The 19,670-nt window shown below is 37.5% G+C and overlaps 1 protein-coding gene across 2 annotated transcripts; it reads right to left on the bottom strand.

The window, feature by feature from the left end:
* Window positions 1-3,775: 3,775 nt before the first annotated feature.
* LSM8 (LSM8 homolog, U6 small nuclear RNA associated) lies at window positions 3,776-11,240 on the bottom strand. Of its 2 annotated transcripts, none has more exons than XM_065939382.1 (4): window positions 11,088-11,240; window positions 9,867-9,907; window positions 6,671-6,798; window positions 3,776-4,034 (listed from the first exon to the last, which is right to left on the bottom strand). In XM_065939382.1, exons 1-4 carry the CDS (start codon window positions 11,116-11,118, stop codon window positions 3,944-3,946), a joined length of 291 nt encoding a protein of 96 aa, XP_065795454.1. In that variant the 5' UTR covers window positions 11,119-11,240; the 3' UTR covers window positions 3,776-3,943. The 2 variants fall into 2 exon arrangements, with proteins under 2 accessions (XP_065795454.1, XP_065795455.1); XM_065939383.1 differs by having other exon boundaries at window positions 9,867-9,956; window positions 11,088-11,121.
* Between the last annotated feature and the right edge of the window lie 8,430 nt (window positions 11,241-19,670).

The following is a 19,670-nucleotide window of genomic DNA, read 5'->3' as shown; positions in this document are numbered from 1 at the left end:
TTTTCATTATTTACTCAACAAATAATTCTTGTGCCTTTTAGGTGTACTGATATTGCTCTAATATTGGAGCATTTAAAAAGTCTTTTTCTTACCTCAATATATATTTAAAATTGTTTTCTGTATTTTCACATGCTTCTACTTTGGGAGTAATGTCTATATTGTCTGACTTTAACCTGTATGTTAAATTTTCAAGGCTGTTAAGTCATGCTACAACATTCTGTAATAAAAGATCAATGGATAGCTTTTTAAATGGTTTGAAAAACAAACTAACAAAAAATCCAATTAAATGGAAAAGGTTTTCTTTGCCTTTTGGCATAGGGCTCCTTATAAAACAAATCAATCTTCCTGTATATTTGTTAAAATAATTTAAATTTATTATACATTATTTATTATTATTTAACTTGAAATCCTCATAATTTATATACTGATTATAGAGATATGATAGCCAGTGGGACTCTGAAAAACTAAGGTTTTAAGATCCATGTTTATACTTTTCCACATTGGTCTTTGAATAGCTAGAATAGTTGTGTACTGTTATAGCTGGCAAATCATACAAAGTGTTTTAGATGCAGTCTAATTTCATTTTTCACAGTCCTGAAAAAGACAGGTATTATCACTGTCTTCAAGGTAAGAGCTCTGAGGTATAACTGGGGATTCATCTGGCATATGACAAATGCGAGGTCTTTTAATTCCACCACAATTTCATGATTAAGCTTTTTAGTAAGTATTCTTTTTTGCTCCATTTCAGATCTACTGAACCACAATCAGTGAGAGTAGGGCCCAAGAGTACTTAAAGCATTTCAGGTAACCAAATGAAAATGGTCCACACACAGCCTTGGGAGCTGCCTTAGTTCTATTTCCTCCAGGAAATATTTCTATTACTAGACAGCAGAGATTTTGAGATTATACTTGCTGCTGAGAGGCTATATAAGGAGTACAAAAAACCTGCTTCAATTAAAAGCCTATTACAAGTATGACCTCACACATTTAACCCTGTTGAGTATTTCTCCACATGTTAAATGATCCATAATGTAAGCACTTGGTATCACGCCTAGTCCACGCTATGCACTCAGTAAATGCTCCCTACTAATTTCAAAAGGCCCAGAATACACTATATTGCCAGTTAAGGATTGCTTCTTAACTGCGACTACAAGTACATTCACATTATAAAGGGACAGTATACTCTCTCATCTACATGGTAAACCTTCCATGTTACACATCTGAGAAAAATGTTGACATGGACAGCCTACATTTGTATAACGACTACTTAGAAGTTGTTTTTGTCTTACTTTGACTTCATATTAGATTAAAAATCCAGAATTTTATAAAGGTGCTAAACACGTTTAAGTAAAGCAAGTAATAAGATTACCTTTATGCTTTAAACTGTTGGTATCTTTTCAGTTAAAAAAACAAGTTCTTTTTGCAGTTAATTGCCCTTTACAGAAAACTTCAGTGAAAATATCTTGCCTAGAATTTCCTTCATTACTAAGCTCAGCTTAGACAGTCTGAGTCACAAAGCACAGAGATAACTGCAGGTAAAATTGATTTGAGCCTTTTTATAAAGAAATTATAGTCTTACTTAAGAATGTAAGACTTGACACTGCATATTCATCAAGTTGGCACTCATAATTGTGGCTCCCTTACAATGCTCTTGCAAAATGAAATCCAACTTGAATTTGTTGAGCATAAAAGGCCCACCATGTGCACCCAGGAATGAAGAATTACGTGTACCCTTGCATGTTTTCATTCACTTCCCCTACCAACCATTAATGAAGACATTCAATTTATATTTTGGGAATGATTATTCTGGCATCAATTAGGAAAATACATCTTTATGAGGCATTTTAGATTTCAAAAGGTTGTTGTTCAGTCAGTGTCTGACTCTTTGTGACCACATAGACTGCAGCACACCAGACTCCTTTATCCTTCACTATCTCCCGGAGTTTGCTCAAATTCATATTCATTGAGTCAGTGATGCTATCTAACCATCTCATCCCCTGCTGCCCCCAGGACACATCATATAGAGGAAAATTGTTACTATGAGGGAGAGGGATTATGGTATGCGTGTTATTTGTGTTAGGTCAAGTATGTGGAGAAAGCATCTGATTCTGGACATCATTTATACCTAGAATACATTTTACTTAGCAACTGAATGAGCTTTATTCCTTCCCTGACTTTTGGAATTAGTTGACCAATTTAAAATACATTATTTAAACAGAACATCTGGTTTACAATCCCTAATTAAAGTGGCCTATTTGCTTTACCCACTTTGCATTGTTTTCATTTTATAACTAAATTGATTATAAAACCTTATACTACAAAAGCCAAATATCTATGGATAGCCAATACTAGCTAACCTTCCTCTAATCCTCCCAGAGACAGCCCTGAACATCAGAACATCAACCAAGCTATTCTGGGTATTGGTGCTTCATGACCAAGGGAGAAAACTATCTACCAGTTCTCTCCTTACAGGTCTTGGTTTTGTGAAAATGTGAAGATATTTTCTTCTGGAAAATGTTTTATTTGTGAACCGAAAGAACTACCATGGTTAATAAGTAGGGATTTCAATATTACAAAAAAAAAAACAAACAATAAAATCCACCTCTGAACTCTGAAAGGATCCATTCCAGAAATCCTTTCCAGAATTTATACAAATCAGTCATCATCTCTTCTTACTGAGCTTATATTTTTCATTTTGAGCTAAGGGTCAACAACTGTGGTGTACAGGTCAAATCCAGCTTGCCACCTGTTACCGTAAATCAAGTTCTATTGGAACACTGGAACACAGCTACAACTATCATCTATTATGTATTATCTTTGGCTATTTTCATGCTGTAACAACAGACTTAAGTAACTGTGACAGAGACCATACGGCCCTCAAAATTTAAAATATTACCTGCATCTTAACAAAAAAGGCTTGCCAACTTCTACTTTAAATATTTTCATTAAAAAGAAACTATTGAAATTTTGAATTACAAGAAAATAAACATTTTTCTATTCTTACCACAAAGTTACACACTTTGGCCTACATGACTTGAGAATTTTTGTGGACTAACTTGGGTATCTAAACACTGTTTATAGCACTGTTTCTAGAGATCCTTTAAAAAGTATACACAACTAGTTGGAACAAAGGAGGGACATTTATCTATTTAACTGATTCACTCCAAGAATCAACCAAAGAATAGGCCTTACAAGCTTGGAGAAAACATGTTTACTTCTTTTTTAACTAGGTTTATGGAACTAGGGAGTCATGAAAAGCTGTTGACAATAATAGCAAGTACTGCGCCTCAAAATACATTTACTCACATTTATAAATAACAAAAAACTCCTTTAATACTAGAAATTCCCCAATTCTTAAAAGGTAAGATGGTTTTTAAGACTATATGGAATAAATTTTTGTCAAGTAATATACACAACTGTGTTAGCCTTTTTCCTTTTCTCAACCAAACACACTTTTACCCACATTTCTAAAGTGCTACAGAGCAACCAGCAGGGCAGTGTGATAAATGGGGATGGTTCAGATAGCTGCACAAGACAAGATTTACCTTTCCATGACTTAAAAAATCAGGGAAAAAAACATATGTATCCTGCACTATTTGTACATTTAATTTATATAGTACATGAATTTCTTTTTTCAACTAATTTTCCATAAATATTAAAATAGTAGAATATCTTTTTCTAAAAGTTCTCAAAATAATCATTAGATTTCTTTACTATTAATATTTAATAGAAAAATAAAACCAAGCTACCAAGTGTATTATTTAGGCCAAAAAAGTTTTTTTCAAGAAAATGTAGAAACATTTTAATTTACATATCATATTACAATGAATCAACATGGAGTCAAAAATCCACATTACACATTCCTAAAAATTCTGACCATCAATCTCAGAATAATCAGTTTCTGTACAAAGATTTACAGCTGTCCAATATATGTAGTTTTTCCTCAGTGTGCTACAGAGTTCAAAGGTTCTGCTCGAATATTCCCCAAATCAAGTGCAGAATCTGTCTCTTCATCAATTTCTCCAATGACTGCACTGTTAAGGAAAAAAAAAAAAAATCAGGACAATCTCATTTCTGACTAAAACTGAGATGAGATAGTCAAAAGAACTACTAGTTAAGTGAAAAACATTTTCATAAGGTAGTGAATTGTACACTGAAGTCACAAAACTCAAATTGAAGGCAACATTGTTACAGGAACAAATATTAAAGGACAAACTGCATATAATGTGAGTGGTTTTTTAAAGGAAAGAGTTTTTAAAGGAAAGTCACAAGTCTTTAAGGGGAAAAAAAAAACATATGGGATAGATAATGGTATAAAACCCCAGAATTTCAATTCTGATTTTTACTGAATCCAGAGACTATTGGAGAAGGGGATGACAGAGGATGAGATAGCTAGATGGCATCACCGACTCGATGGACATGAGTTTGAGCAAGCTCCAGGAGTTGGTGATGAACAGGGAAGCCTGGCATGCTGCAGTTCATGGGGTCGCAAAGAGTCAGACACGACTGAGTGACTGAACTGAACTGAAGGACTATTCTGGGACTGGGCGAGGTGGGGTGGGGTTGGGGAAGGAATCACAAAATCACTACTAAACAAGCAAATAAAAGTATCTATTATTTGAGTAACCTCAATGAACTAAATTCATCAATGTAATGTCTATTAGTTTCCCTTTCATGGTTTCTCAATTTACTCAGTGTAAATCGAACAACAAAAAGAAGTGCAATTCTTCCACACAAAGATGACAGAACAGATATTTAGGTATCTAACAAATGATTTTTGATGTGAATGACTTGTGACTGACTAGGGTTAAAAGTCAGCAAATTTTTTCCTTGATTCAACACTAACATAATATGTATAACATTAATTTCAAATTGACATTAATTTCATTAATGCCATGCTAGGTAACCAGTATCTCTAGCTGGATATAGGTATTGTTACATTCAGACCAGGGCGCACGTTTGAAACATTATTCCATAAAAGATTGGTTGTTCAAATTTGTCTGGCTTTAATGAAAGTAAATTCTACAGATAAATATGTTACACAGAATTTGCCTGATTTTGCTTTAAACTATATAAAGTCTTCAGTTCTCTAATAAATGAGAAATACCAAACTGTAGAATATGTTCCGTTTTCTCAACATGAAACAAATCAAGACCTTAGTTCCATCTTTAAAAATAGTGTCATTTAAAATCCTTATGGATAAGAGTGGAGTGCTGAAAAATGTTTTAAAACCAGTTCTCGAAGGAAAAGGGGTAGGCTGATTTGCAGTGTTGGCTAATATCCATAGTGCAAATACTCCTACTACAGCCAATTTTAAGCTACCAACAGGATGTCAATCAATCAGCTTGCAAAATTTCCCCAAATATAAAAATCTGCTTTGGTGAGCAGTATAAGATGGCTCCAGCATATCACTGGGTCTACAGCAATGTTTTAAATTTTTTTAAAATGAAGTTCAAAAAAGAGAAAATTTTTTAAAATTAAAGTAGGAGAAATCATCTTAAACTCAATTATTATGCAGAGCCCCAATACAATCAGTGTGTTATGGTCAGGAGACCTGGGCTCTACCTGCCATTCTTTACAGCTCACTTCACCTAAATATTATCTCTATAGGATATTTTATAAACCTCTGGTTTTGATTAAAGATCAAATAATTTATCCATCTAAAGGTGATTTTCTTCCATATTCTACCTGTCCAACAAAGTAATCTGAGATGCTTAATATATCTTTTGCTGCCTTCCAGCGATGTTTTAATTTTACACAGTACTCACTAGTAAAGTGATTCAACAATCTTCCAGTCTCTATAGCTGCACTAATACAGTAGCATCTAGCCACATGTGACTATTAAAATTAAGTGCAATTAAGTAAAATCTAAAATTCAGTTCTTCTGTCACACCAGCTACTTTTCAAGTACCCAGTGGCCACACACTTGGTTAGTACCTACTAGAGTGGACAATGCAGATATACAACAGATATGTAACATTCCATCATCCCCCAAAATTGTACTGGACAGTATTGCTCTACACTGCTGCACTTTTTTTACACTATTACCACTAAAGTATATCTTCTCAAACTGTCATATCAGTGTCACAAGTTAACTGAGGCCATGACATAAACATGGGACAGCTTAAGTGTGCCAGTTATACTAAAAATTAAAAGAAAAAATGGATAAATTCATCTATGTTATAAAGCATTATTTAAAACTGTTCACACAAGAGATTCCAAAGACATTTTCAAACTCTAGCCTGGAAGTGTATTTATGTTCCTCTGAAATTAGGGATATTTTGGAAGAACATTTTAAGAACCTCCTCCAGTGAAGTATCCAGTGTTAAGGCAGGGCTCTTTCTGGACCATATTCAGGCTATTTAACTATTAGAAATATGGACAGACCTCAGTAGATGGAAACCTCTTCTCCATACAGCAAAGCAGTGCACCTATTGTATACTGCTGTGTGTTAGTCACTCAGTCATGTCCAGTTCTTTTCGACCCCATGGACTGTAGCCTACCAGGGTCCTCTGTCCATGGAATTCTCCAGGCAAGAATACTGGAGTGGATGCCCATTTCCCTCTCCAGGGGATCTTCCTGACCCAGGGATTAAACTCAGGTCTCCTGCATTGCAGGTGGACGCCTTTACAGTCTGAGCTACTTGCCTTAAAAAAGATATTTTACTTACACATTGTCACCTCTTACGATGTATAACCCTAGTACCACTTGTTCTACTCCCTGTGAAGAGCTGAACACTCGTTCATGGCTTTCATCCAGTATCAAATTAATGGTCTGGTCAAAACCTTTCAGTGTTCCCTGTAAAGAAAATATTCAAGAGAAAAAAGACAAATTATCTGAATGTGTAAATTCACCCACACCATTTTAGCTGCCAGGTATTCCAATGGGAGGACCTATTTTAAATATACATACAAGTTCACTATAAAATATCTCTTTATGACCAACAGTAGTCTTGGCAGAAAATGTACCTCTTCGTTTTTTAAGGGGGTGGTGGGCTCCAAGCTTCTGCTAGTATGCAGAGCTGTTGAGAACTACAAAGGACCCCATATACTAGTTTACCTCCAAGGAAGTAGCATAAAACTTCAGGCTGTCCAGCAGCGAATATTCTAAAGATACAAGCTAAAACAAGGAAAACTTAGGGGAAATATTCCTATACACAGCAGCTGTAGTAATGTAACAGTATCATACATGTTGCATGCCAGTAAACATGCTACACACATTATCTCAACCAATCCCTACCCTTTGTGGTGGCAGATATTATACGTATTCCCACTCCAGGGAAGAAAAATTGAGGCACAGAGAAGTAATCTCTCACGGTTTCATGGGTGGAAATTAGCAGAGCTAGAATTCAAACCATGAAAAGCTAGCTTCAAAGCCAGATCACTGAACTTCTACATTACACTACTATGAACAAACAAATATAATTTACCACTTTTCAGAGATTCAAATCAATCCCATAAATATACACAAACTTCAACTGGTAGTAGTAATAGCTAAGGCTAGCTGAATACTTAGTACTTGCCAAAGTGTTCTATGGGCTGCATATGGATTTACTTATTTAATCCCCCTAATAACTCAGTAACAGTAGACACAAATATGATCACAACGACTGGGAAGTTCTGGAACTTGAAGGAAATATTCAGAGTTTTACAGAAGAATCATGGCTCCTAATAAAGGAAGACACGGGCATATCACAACACAATATCTCAGATGCTATTTCAGTTTCTGAAGAACATCAACTTATACTGATGGTTTTCGTTGGTTAAATCTCTCATTAAAGTTTCATGTTTTAAAACTCAAAATATGTAAAATTAGACCAAGATAAAGAGAAAATGTTAACTTAAAATTTGGAAAAGAAGCAAAATGTGGAGCATTTAGTATATTAAACTAGCTAGCAAATAGTTGTTACCACACTCATATGTAGCTTCTTGGCTTCATCTTACAAGTAACTATTTTATCAAGTTTCAATGGACAGAGGAGTCTGCTGGACTACAATCCAAGGGGTTGCAAAGAATTGGACACAACTGAGTAGACACACACATTCTATCAAGTGGGCTCTCGTGGGGGCTCAGCATCAAAGAATTTGCCTGCCAATGCAGTATATGTGGGTTCAATTCCTGGGTTGGGAAGATCCCCTAGAGAAGGAAATGGCAACCCACTCCAGTGTTCTTGCCTGGGAAATCCCATGAACAGAGGAGCCTGGTGGGCTACAGTCCATGGGGCCACAAAGAGTCGGACATATCTTAGCAACTCAACAAATTCTATCAAGTGAACTATGTGTCAAAGGAAAACAGAACTGCTGAACTTTAGTTCTCAAAATGTTCTTTTTAAATGGCTTTCCTTCCATAAAGTTAAAACAAGTTTCCAATTTATCATCTATCCTGTTAAAAAAAAAATTAAACTCAAGGTTTCCACAAACTAAGAAACTATTTGCAAATATTCGTTAATAGCAATAGGCTTCTCAAAGTTAAGATGAGATTAAAATATTTCAAACTCTCTTAGTTTGACAAAATACAATGTGAGGTACCTTAAAAAAATAAACAAAACCATGACTGCTCTCTTGATTAAGAAGGAAGCAACACCACTGGCCTTAGGCTTTGGAGTCAAACTCTGTTAAAATCCCAGTTTGGTTCTGCCACATAGATTCATATGACTCTGGGAAAGTGAATCTTTCTGATCCAAGTTCTTAGCTTAGAATGCAGGGTTAGTTCTTCTTCACAGAGTTGTACTAGGATTAAGTGATATAACACACGTGACATGCCTGGTACGTGACATATGTTTAATAAATGGCAAAGTATGACACTTGGTAATTGCCACTTAAGGACCCACTGAGAAAAATCCCAAGTATTAAAAAGAAAACAAAAACAGAATTGCAGAGTGGGAAGATAGAAGAACAAATTCTATGAATTATATAAGACAATAAAGTTAGCAGCCTTAAAACTTTTTTGAAAGTTAACAATCATGAATTATAAATGAAATTAAGCAGCCAAAAATCATGGAATAAATTCCTCAGATCAAGGAGAGAATCCAAGACTTTTCTGGAATTAAAATGGGATACAGTGTAAAAGGAAAAATGAGATGAAATAAACGTAGATATTCATCATAATTTATTCTACAAAAGCGTGAGATAATACAACCTTAGAATATCTGAAAATTAACACCATACATGTCTTAAATGTTCATTATATAGAGGTAGTATCTAAATCTTTAAAAAAAAGTTTCCAAGAAGCACACACACACACAATTAAAAAAAAAAAAAAAGTATGATTCATGTAGTAGATGTCAGAGCACTGAATGGGGAAGGAAATAAAAGATGAAGGAAGATAAATACAAAATATAGACAGATATCTGCAGACTAGACCAGAAGTTCTCTGAAGGCAGATTCTGTTATTCATCCAAGCTTCTAGAAGCCTTGTGTGTAACTCAGTCAGTGTTTATTAATGAAAACAACAACAACAACAACAAAAAAAACAGATTGTCAGCTATTTATCAGAGAGATAAAGAATTGAATCATAAGAAAACTGCAATGCAGGTGTACTCTGGTGCCTAGGCACTGGAGATCAGAGGTTGTACATAAAAATTTACAACCAATAAGCCTACAAGAGTGGGCTTCCCAGATGGCATGGCAGTAAAGAATCCACCTGCCAATGCAAGAGATGCAGGAGATCCAGGTTTGATCTCTGAGTTGGGACAATGCTCTGGAGTAGGAAATGGCAACCCATTCCAGTATTCTTGCCTGGAAAAGTTCATGGACAGCAGAGCCTGGTGGGCTACACTTCATGAGGTCACAACGAGTCTGGGACAACTGAGCACTGCGGGCAGAAAAAGCTAAAAGAAAGCAGAGAATGAATACGCCCAATACTTACCACAATCATTCTCCCATCAGAAGTAATGACAGCAACAGTTCCTGATAACTGAATCAAGGAAAGCATTTCTGAGGGAATGCAAACTGAAAACTTAAAATCTGGTAAGGAAATGGTTTAAATTACTAGGAAAAAAGGTGACAGAATTAAGATACAACTATTTAACACAGCCACATTTACAACATAAAATTGTATGTTCTTCAATTCTCTGTGACTACTACACAATCTAAAAAAAGGAAAAACAGAAAAAGAACATCCTTTTTATGAGATCAGTGTATTCTATCTTAAAACAGCTGGGATGTTTGGTACTCATTTTTAATGGGAGAATATTGCAAATATGAAAATTGAGCAAGATATTTTTTCTTTTCTTAAACCTGTTTCTTCATTTCTGAAACGAAAACTGAATCAGTGCTAAACTATTCAATGTCAAATGATTTAATGTATGTTAAGACACTGTCTTCCAGGACCTGCCTTCTGGAACTCAAAAGAAACTATAATCAATATCACAAGTACCGATATGCTTGCATCATGTAAAAAGAAAAACCTTTAGTATTCCACTTCTGTCCCAAATTTGTACATAAGAGCACAAAGTAATGTTTCTGTCTCGAGATTTTAAAATGGTGCATAGAGTACTATTACAGGGACTTTTTAAAGTTATTCGCCCCACAAGGCGATCTATTACAACAGCAAGCATTATTTTAATTCCCATCAACAATAAAGGTGAGATTTCAACTGGTAAAGGGGCAGATATTCAATTTCTGCATCATCTTTAAAGTTTTTGCTATCCTCGAAGACTGAGCAAAAGCCTATGAATAAAACAAACACAGAGATTTACGAACCCACCGTCACAGTTGGTAAAACTGTTTATCTTATGCCCAAACGCGAACGTATAGGCCCGAGGGAAATGGAAAGGGTGAATCAATAACTGATTTCTATAGAGACACGGAAAAGTTCGGAATAATCATGTCGGTTTTGCTCGGTTTTTTCCTCAAATTAAAAGACGCCTTGGGCCCGCTTCCAGTCCCAGGGGCGAGCCTGGCGGGTCCCAGATCCCTAACCCCTGTATCCCCACCCGGGCCCCAAGCCCGTCACTGGCCCGGTGCCCCAACCGCCCGCCGACCCCGACCCCTGGCCTTTCCAGCACTGGTCCACTCTGGTGCAGACGTGGGCCTCACTAAGGCCTTGGCTAATGCCCGCCGCCCGCGGCAGCCGGCTGAAGGATACGGTTGATGTAGTTCTCCAAGGCGGACGTCATGATACGCGACCTGGCAACTGGAAACACAACAGCCCCGGCGACCAAATGAGCTAAAAACGACCTCCAGGAAACTGCAGCCTCTCCCGCCGACTGGCGGCAGCAAATACCGCGAGAACTACCGCAGGGCGGCCTCCACGAATCAGAGACTGAAAGAAACCGGCCAAGCATTCCCGAGATGCAAAGCGACGACGAACTTAATGCGCGTGCGCAGTATGTTTCTGCAGTGTTTCTAGCCGGTGGTATTGGAAGACGGAAAGAACTAAAGAGAGCGGGCGGTGGAAGAAAGAAAGCTCCCTGAAGATGGGGAGAAGGTGGGCTAGCGCGCTTCATAGCGGAACGGAAGGCTTTAGTGGCAGAAGTTACTAAGGGGAAATGTTGAGAGAAGATGGAGACGGCAGGAGAAAACCGGATAAGGTGTTTTTGTCACAAGTGAACTAAAGCGATGAGTACTGTTCTGGTATGAAGTGTAGACGCCGGAATGTGGAATCCCTAATTTTGTGCTACAGAGGCCGAAAATTAACCTTTTAGAAGCTAAACGACCCCGGACAAAGTTCCACAAGTTGTAACCGTATGGTATACATATTTGGAGAAGTCAGTAGTTAAAAGCACATTCGCAGTTTGCATTTGCTTCTAAAAGTGCTGCATCGTGTTCACCTGCAGCTGTCAAACATTGTTAATCATTGTTAATGGGCTATACCCCAATAGAAATGTTTTTGTTGTTAAAAAAAATTAAAAATGCTGCATCGCGGCGGCGTTGTCATTCATTTATTTTGTCGCTCAGTCGTGTCCGAGTCTTTGCGACCCCATTGACTGTAGTCTACCACGCTCCTCCATCCATGGGATTTTCCAGGCAAGAGTTCCGGAATGGGTTGCCATTTCCTTCTCCAGAGGATCTCCCGGACCCAGGGATCGAAACCGGGTTTCCCGCATTGTAGGCAGACGCTTTACCGTCTGAGCTACCAGAGACAGAATTCAAGTGGTAGAGTGTGAGTCTCCTTTAGAAAACAGTCTTTTTTTTACCACACCATAGTCTCCCTCCCCTCAGGTTATAAAATCAGTTACTTTTAAAAGGCTGGCAGGTCCGCTACTTAAAGGACTGATTCTGGAAGAGCTTGTTAAATAAGCAGCAGACTGGGTTCTAGTCCTGCTGTGCAAATGAAATTGTGTATCCTTGCACAAGTGACATCAGCTCATCTGGGCCTCAGTTTCCTTAGATTCTACCCCATTTATCATTTTGGATATTTATGTGTATTACTACAAAACGTATTTATTTTACTGTGGTACTCTAGATTCAAAGGACTTGAAGTTAGAAAAAAAAAAATCCATGTACAAAATACCAGTTATTTTTCCTTTGTACATAATTGCCTTATGATGTCAGTTAGGGGCAATGTTTCTTTTTTTTCCTCCTGCCCATCTCCCTCACCATCCCACCCTTCTAGGTTGCTACAGAGCCCATGCTTGAGTTTCTGAGACATACAGCAAATTCCTGTTGGCTATCTATCTTACATATGGTATTGTAAGTTTACATGTTACTCTCTTCATACATTTCACCCTGTCCTCCACTCTGCCCATGTCCATAAGTCTATTCTCTATGTCTGTTTTTCCATTGCTGTCCTGCAAATAAATTCTTCAGTACCCTGTTTCTAGATTCTGTATATATGCATTAATATACGATACGTATCTTTTTCTGACTTACTTCACTCTGTGTAGTAAGCTCTAGATTCATCCACCTCATTAGAACTGACTCAAATGTGTTCCTTTTTATGGCTAAGTAAAATTCCATAGTGTATATGTTCCACAACTTTATCCATTTATCTGTCAATGAACATCTAGGTTGCTTCCATGTTCTATCTGTTGTAAATAGTACTGCAGTGAACAATGGGATACATGTGTCTTTTTCAATTTTCGTTTCTTCGGTGTATATGCCTAGGAGTGGGATTGCTGGGTCATATGGTAGTTTTATTCCTAGTTTTTTAAGGAATCTCCATACTGTCTTCCATAGTGGCTGTATCAATTTACATTCCCACCAATAGTGCAAGAGTGTTCCCTTTTCTCCACACCCTCTCTAGCACTTGTTTGTAGACTTTTTGATGATGGCCATTCTGGCCAGTGTGAGGTGATAGCTCATTGTAGTTTTGATTTGCATTTCTCTAATAATGAGTAGTGTTGGGCATCTTTTCATGTGTTTGTTGGCCGTCTGTATGTCTTCTTTGAAGAAATGTCTCTTTAGTTCTTTTCCCCACTTTCTGATTGGGTTGATTGTTTTTCTGGTAATGAGTTGTCTGAGCTGCTTGTATATTTTGGAAATTAATCCTTTGTCATTTGTTTCATATGCTATTATTTTCTCCCATTCTCAGAGTTGTCTTTTCACCTTGCTTCTAGTTTCCTTTGCTGTGCAAAAGCTTTTAAGTTTAATCAGGTCCCACGTGTTACTTTTGTTTTTATTTCCATTACTCTAGGAGGTTGATCATAGAGGATCTTGCTTTGATTTATGTCATGGAGTGTTCTGCCTGTGTTTTCCTCTAAGAGGTTTATAGTTTCTGGTCTTACATTTAGGTCTTTAATCCATTTTGAGTTTATCTTTGTGTATGGTGTTAGGAAGTGTAATTTCATTCTATTACATGTAGTTGTCCAATTTTCCCAGCACCACTTATTGAAGAGGCTGCTTTGCCCCATTGTATATTCTTGCCTCCTTTGTCAAAAATAAGGTACCCATAGGTGCACGGGTTTGTTTCTGGGCTTTCTGTCTTGTTCCACTGGTGTATATTTCTGTTTTTGTGCCAGTACCATGCTGTCTTGATGACTGTAGCTTTGTAGTATAATCTGAAGTCAGGAAGGTTGATTCCTCCAGCTCCATTCTTTTTTCTCAAGACGGTTTTGGCTATTCAGGGTCTTTTGTGTTTCCATATGAATTGTGAAATTTTTTGTTCTGTGAAAAATGCCATTGGTAATTTGATAGGGATTGCATTGAATCTATAGATTGTGTTTGGTAGTATAGTCATTTTCACAGGTGTGCCATTTCTTAACTGAAGAACTGAAGGTTTAAAAACCCTTGCAATGTCAGCAGTTTTCTTCTGAAATGCATCTATTTTCATTACAGCACACTCACAAAATTACCTACAGATCATTCCCAAATGTTTAGTATTTTATATACTGAAACTTTGACCTGTTTGAAACCACAGGTAGTCAGGAATTAGGTAGTGCATGCCCCAGTTTTGTTTGTTTGTTTGTTTGTTTGTTTGTTTGGGGGGATGGTGGTGGTGGTAAATGCAAGTGCAATATCTTCCATAAATTAAAAGAAAAATGAAGTTATCATGTGATGTGCAGGTGTTAGATACTGAACTAAAACAAAAACAAAGTACTATCTAGTGATAAATGTGGTATCATTAGTAAGGAGTTTTTAAAAAGTATTGTGCTAAGTTTGAGCAGACTCCTGGAGATAGGGAAGGCCAGGGACACCTGGCATGCTGCAGTTCATGGGGTCGTACAGGACTGAGCAACTGAACAGCAGCAGCAAATTATACTAAGTATTTAAAATGGATAACCCATGTAGTGTTTCATCTCTTAGAGTATGTTCATCTGTGAAAATGTTTATTAACATCGTATAGTAACTTACGGAACTAATTTCGTCATAAACTACATACCTAAACTACAAGTTCAGTCGCCAAGTTGTATCTGACTCCCTGCCCATGGGGTTCTCCAGGCAAGGATACTGGAGTGCGTTGCCATGCCCTTTTCCAGGGGATCTTCCTGACCCTGGATCAAACCCATGTCTTTTACATCTCCTGTATTGGCAGGTGGTTTCTTTACCAAGGGGCACAATGAAATTTTGAACTTAAATACAATATCTCAAAGTGCTACTCATTTGAATGAAACTCTGTCACTGTTAAAACATCCAAGTATGCTGGAATGCTTTTTATTTTACTAAGAGCACTCATTTTAGTTCATTAGTTCTGAATTCAAACTTTGAGCAAAAAACTTTTTCTTTTATATTTAGTTCAGTTAAGATTGGCTCAATATTTTGTCTCTCCCAACCCATTCATGAATCTGTCTCTCACTAGTAATCCAACTACATATATCTAGAGCTGCAATCAAGATTTATCAAGAATAGGGCAGAAAAGAAATGGGAAAGGGTAGAAAGGAGTTCACTAGATATCTGACTTTCCTGAAGTTACTTTCCATTAGTAGAAACCAAAGTATATAAAATCAATCTCTCTCTGGTTAATTCCCTTGGGAGGCAAGACAGAACTCATTTCCCTTTGTATCCTGTTCTCTTTCATTAACCCAAAGAATCAGACTCATGGTAGATTCTGAGGAAACTGAATTTGAATGGTTCATAGGAAAAAATGACAATAATAGAAAATTAAAATATTCCTTTTAATCTAATGTAGCTTTTATTTGTATCAATTTGTATTCCTACAAATTCCAAAAGTGTCAACCAATTAGCAATGTATATTAGATAAATCTTTCCAGGATTTTCCAAGGCAGAAAAGGACATAAATAAACCCTGATTTCTCCTTACAAAGAAATTCCTGGATAGGTACAGAGCTTTAATTATAAGCATGAAATAATTAGTATATAGAAAAATAATAAATATCTCAAAATATAAAGAAAGATGATTGATGTGAGAACATTTGTTCATTTAATAGTGTAAATTACAAAGTGTTTTTCATATATTATGGGTTTTTTTCCTTTTAGCTATTAAAGCAGGCACTTTTTATACCATTTTTTAAGATTTGGAAGAATTAAATTTAACTAACTTGCTACTTGAGAAGCAGTATAAGGTTTTGATTAAGAACACTACCCCAGGAGCTATCCTGTTTGAATTTGATCCAGTGAGGCTCTGAGTGGATTACTTAACCTTCTTACCTCAGTTTTCTTATCTGTAAAATGGAGAGATGATGGTACGTACTTTATCAAATTGTTGGAGGACTAAAAGTAATTCTTGTAAAACCTGGGATGTAATAAGCACTCTGTTAATGTCAGTTCTTATTGCTCATGGACATAGATTATATCACAGATAACCTTTTACTCAGTCCCACGGCTTGTACTACCAAAGCATTTTTTCCCACTGTCTCTTTTTTTCTGATTGGACAAATTGAGCAGTATGCATTTTAATTGATTCAGGAAGAGGAAGGTGGATATGTGTTAGAATCTTGGACCGTTTTACGAAAAAGCCAAGACTTAAGTTGTTGCTTGAGGGAAAGTACAGATGCACTTTAGGAAAATTAATCTGACTTTAATTATTTAGAGAGGTAGAAAGTGAGGATTAGAAGACTAGCAAGGCTCCAGATGTGGGTTTCTGATTTGTAGCAGCAGGAGTAGAAAGGCAGAAAGCATGTGATTCAAAGATAATGGTTAAGACAGGCAGAGAGGCAGCCAGCAAATCAAGGGCAGCATAATGATAGCGGTTGGTGAATTGGAAGAATGGCAAGAGTAGGGGGACTCAGGAGAAGACAGGGCTGCTGGTAAATAAAGTAGGGGGGCCAAGTTGTAGAAGTGTGTAGGTGTGACACACACTGCACTGGCCAGTGGTGAGGTCACTGAACACACCGGCTCCACCAGCTGTGGCATGCACGTCATCCTGGAGATCTGGAGAGCCCGTCTATCTCAGGAGGCTGTGTCGTTTATAGATTATCGTTTGTTGTTGTTCAGCCGCTAAATTGTGTCCGACTCTGCGACCACATGGACTATAGACTCTCAGGCTCCTCTGTTCATGGGGTTTTCCAGGCAAGAATACTAGAATGGGTTGCCATTTCCTTCTCCAGAGGATCTTCAATAATGCATATTAATGAAATACTTAAATATATTTTTATGCATTCTTTAAATTATTTATATTTTGGAAATTTGAAATGGTAAAATAGAACATTTTGGCTACAGTGTGAAGTACATTCCTGAAAATGCTCACTTTCAAAAAAAAAATAGCTCACTTAAAATAACAGACCTTAAGGAAAAAATGGGCCAGGGAAAGACCACTCAAACCCTGAACAACTGAGCTAGAGCAGTGGTTCTCAAATTTTGCTGCTTGTTGAAAACACATGGGGAATATTTGAAAACTACTAATGCCCTGGCTCCCACCCCCAGACATTCTAAATTAAATGGTATGAGGGGAGAGCCTAGGCATCAGGATTCTAAAAGGTTCACAAGTGATGGTGTCAGGAAGCAAAGTTTGAGAACCAGTGGACAGCATTAACAGAGACAGTAACAGTCCAAATGAGAAGAACACATTTAAAAGGACATGATGGGTGAAATTCCTGACAAGTAAAGAAATGCTAGGGCTTCCCAGGTGTCACTAGTGGTAAAGAACCCACCTGCCAGTGCAGGAGATGCAAGAGACAGCGAGTTCAATCCCTGGGTTGGGAAGATCCTGTAGAGGAGGGCATGGCAACACACTCTGATGTTCTTGCCAGGAGAATCCCATGAACAGAGGAGCCTGGCAGTCTATGGTCAGCTGAGTTGCAAAGAGTCAGACATGACTGAAGTGACTGAACACGCATGCAGTGAGATGCTATAGTAACTTAGAGAGCTGTACCTTTAAAAAAAAAATTGGAGTTGTCTTGACAAATGACAGTTTATGGAAGAGAGACACTGCTAAATGATGGAAGCAAGAGCAGAAGAGCATCACTTTCAAAAGTTGCAGACTTTGCATAAAATTAGAGATGCCAGAGACAGATGGCTCTGACCAGTTGTCTGTTGTTGCTTTTGTGCAGATGTAGGGGAAATACAAAATAAGCACTATCAAAATGGAGTACATGGCTGAGCTAAGCTGAGGAGACAGCAGGATGCCACAGAGTATAAAGGTGTTATTTGGGTACCATATTCTTCCAGGCCAGGAGCAGTCCATCAGTCAGCCATGTGACTTTTAGCTGTTGGTTCTTGGTAGCACAGGACATTATTAAAGTGCTAGGAAAAATTACCTACATACCAACCTGCTTTCTGCACTATTCTAACGTTATTCCCTTATTTAACAATCACATGTGAGTTGATTTATACCACACAATACAGTGTTCTAACACAGCAGACTACTACTATTCCACTGCATATCTGGTCTTTGACTTTGGTTAACCTGCCCTTATTTTACTTATCTCCTGTGGCTGGGGCTCTATGCTCAGTCGCTTTAGTCATGTCTGACTCTTTGGACCATAGCATGCCACGCTTCTCTGTCCATGGAATTTTCCAAGCAAAAACACTGGAATGGGTTGCCATTTCCTTCTCCAGGGGATCTTCCCAACCCAGGGATCAAACCCACATCTTCTGTATTTGCAGGCAGATTCTTTACCACTGAGCCACCAGGCAGGTTGGTCTTATGCCTCCTCTGATTTTGGCCTGAGAAGGTGCTTGATTCATACAACTTGGGGCAACTTGATTTAAATAGCAAGTAAAGAGTGCAACTAATCCAAATGGAACACCCAGACTTATGCCTTTTCAATATCCTTTGTGTGTTTGCATGTGTAAATTACTATTTATGTGTAATCACTATTGCAAAGCAGACTAAGGAACATTCTTTTAAGCTGAGTGCTTACCTTTTTGTAATTTTTGCTTTCTTTTCAAGATAACTGTCTTTAGCAGCTCGAATTGCAGTACAAATAAAATTATCCTATCTTTTCACTGTGATTTTAGCATGATGGACTTGGAAAATGATGTCCATGTCAGAAATTACTTGACTTATGTCTCTACAATCTTCCACCTAAACTTGCTTCTGATGGTATAAAGCATAGATTGATTTAGATTTGTTGCAGACATAATGTGAGAGAGATCAAAGCTAATGTATTGATATACTGAGGTTAGCCTATGAGGTATGAATAATGTTAGAAAGTAAAGAAAGATAAATGCAGTGGTGAAAGAAAGAAAGTGTAGTTGCTAAGTCGTGTCCAACTCTTTGGGACCCCATGGACTGTAGCCTGCCAGGTTCCTCTGTCCATGGTATTCTGTAGGCAAGAATACTGGAGTGGATTGCCATTCCCTTCTCCAGGGGATCTTCCCAACCCAGGGATTGAACCTAAGTCTCCCACATTGTAGGCAGATTCTTTACCCTCTGAGCCACAAAGGAGAGCTCTTGGAAATGGAGTGGTAGCATGAAGTATGTAAGAATTGTCTTGACAAAATCAAGTTACCTTGAGTCACTAATGGAAAGCAAATGCCTGAAATTACATTAAAATATGTATGGAGTTAAAAAAAAAAAAAGTCAAAGCTTTACCTTACTATTGGGTTGGTCAAAAAGTTCATTTGGGCTTTTCTGCAAGATGTTTTTCTGGAAAAATTCTCATTTTATAAGTTTTGCTGTAGTTGTTTGATTCTTTACCTAAAATATAATTACTCTCCCACATGCTGCCTTTCCCCCTGCCCCCCCCCCCCCCCGCAATCATGGATTTAGACTTTAAGAGCTAGAAGGAAATCTAGGAATTTCCAAGTTCACTTCTCTCTTTTGGTGAATAGGAAACTGAGTCCCAAAGAAGCTGAGAGAGTCTCCGAGGGTCACATAGAAGAGCCAACAGTGAAGGCCTTCTTGATTCTAGTGCAGTACTCTTTATAGTAATTAGAAATAAAGTAAC

This window comes from Muntiacus reevesi, chromosome 6, assembly GCF_963930625.1.
Source record: "Muntiacus reevesi chromosome 6, mMunRee1.1, whole genome shotgun sequence".
Classification (NCBI taxonomy): Eukaryota; Metazoa; Chordata; class Mammalia; order Artiodactyla; family Cervidae; genus Muntiacus; species Muntiacus reevesi.
The sequence above is the reverse complement of the archived record's forward strand: the minus strand, read 5'-3'. Positions and strand labels throughout refer to the sequence as shown.

Coding starts and splice junctions, on each gene's coding strand:
- LSM8 (XM_065939382.1), bottom strand. CDS start 11,118: ATGACGTCCGCCTTGGAGAACTACATCAACC. Junction 9,908..11,087: donor CTTGGAGAACTACATCAACC/GTATCCTTCAGC, acceptor TTCAGTTATCAG/GAACTGTTGCTGTCATTACT. Junction 6,799..9,866: donor CTGATGGGAGAATGATTGTG/GTAAGTATTGGG, acceptor TTTTCTTTACAG/GGAACACTGAAAGGTTTTGA.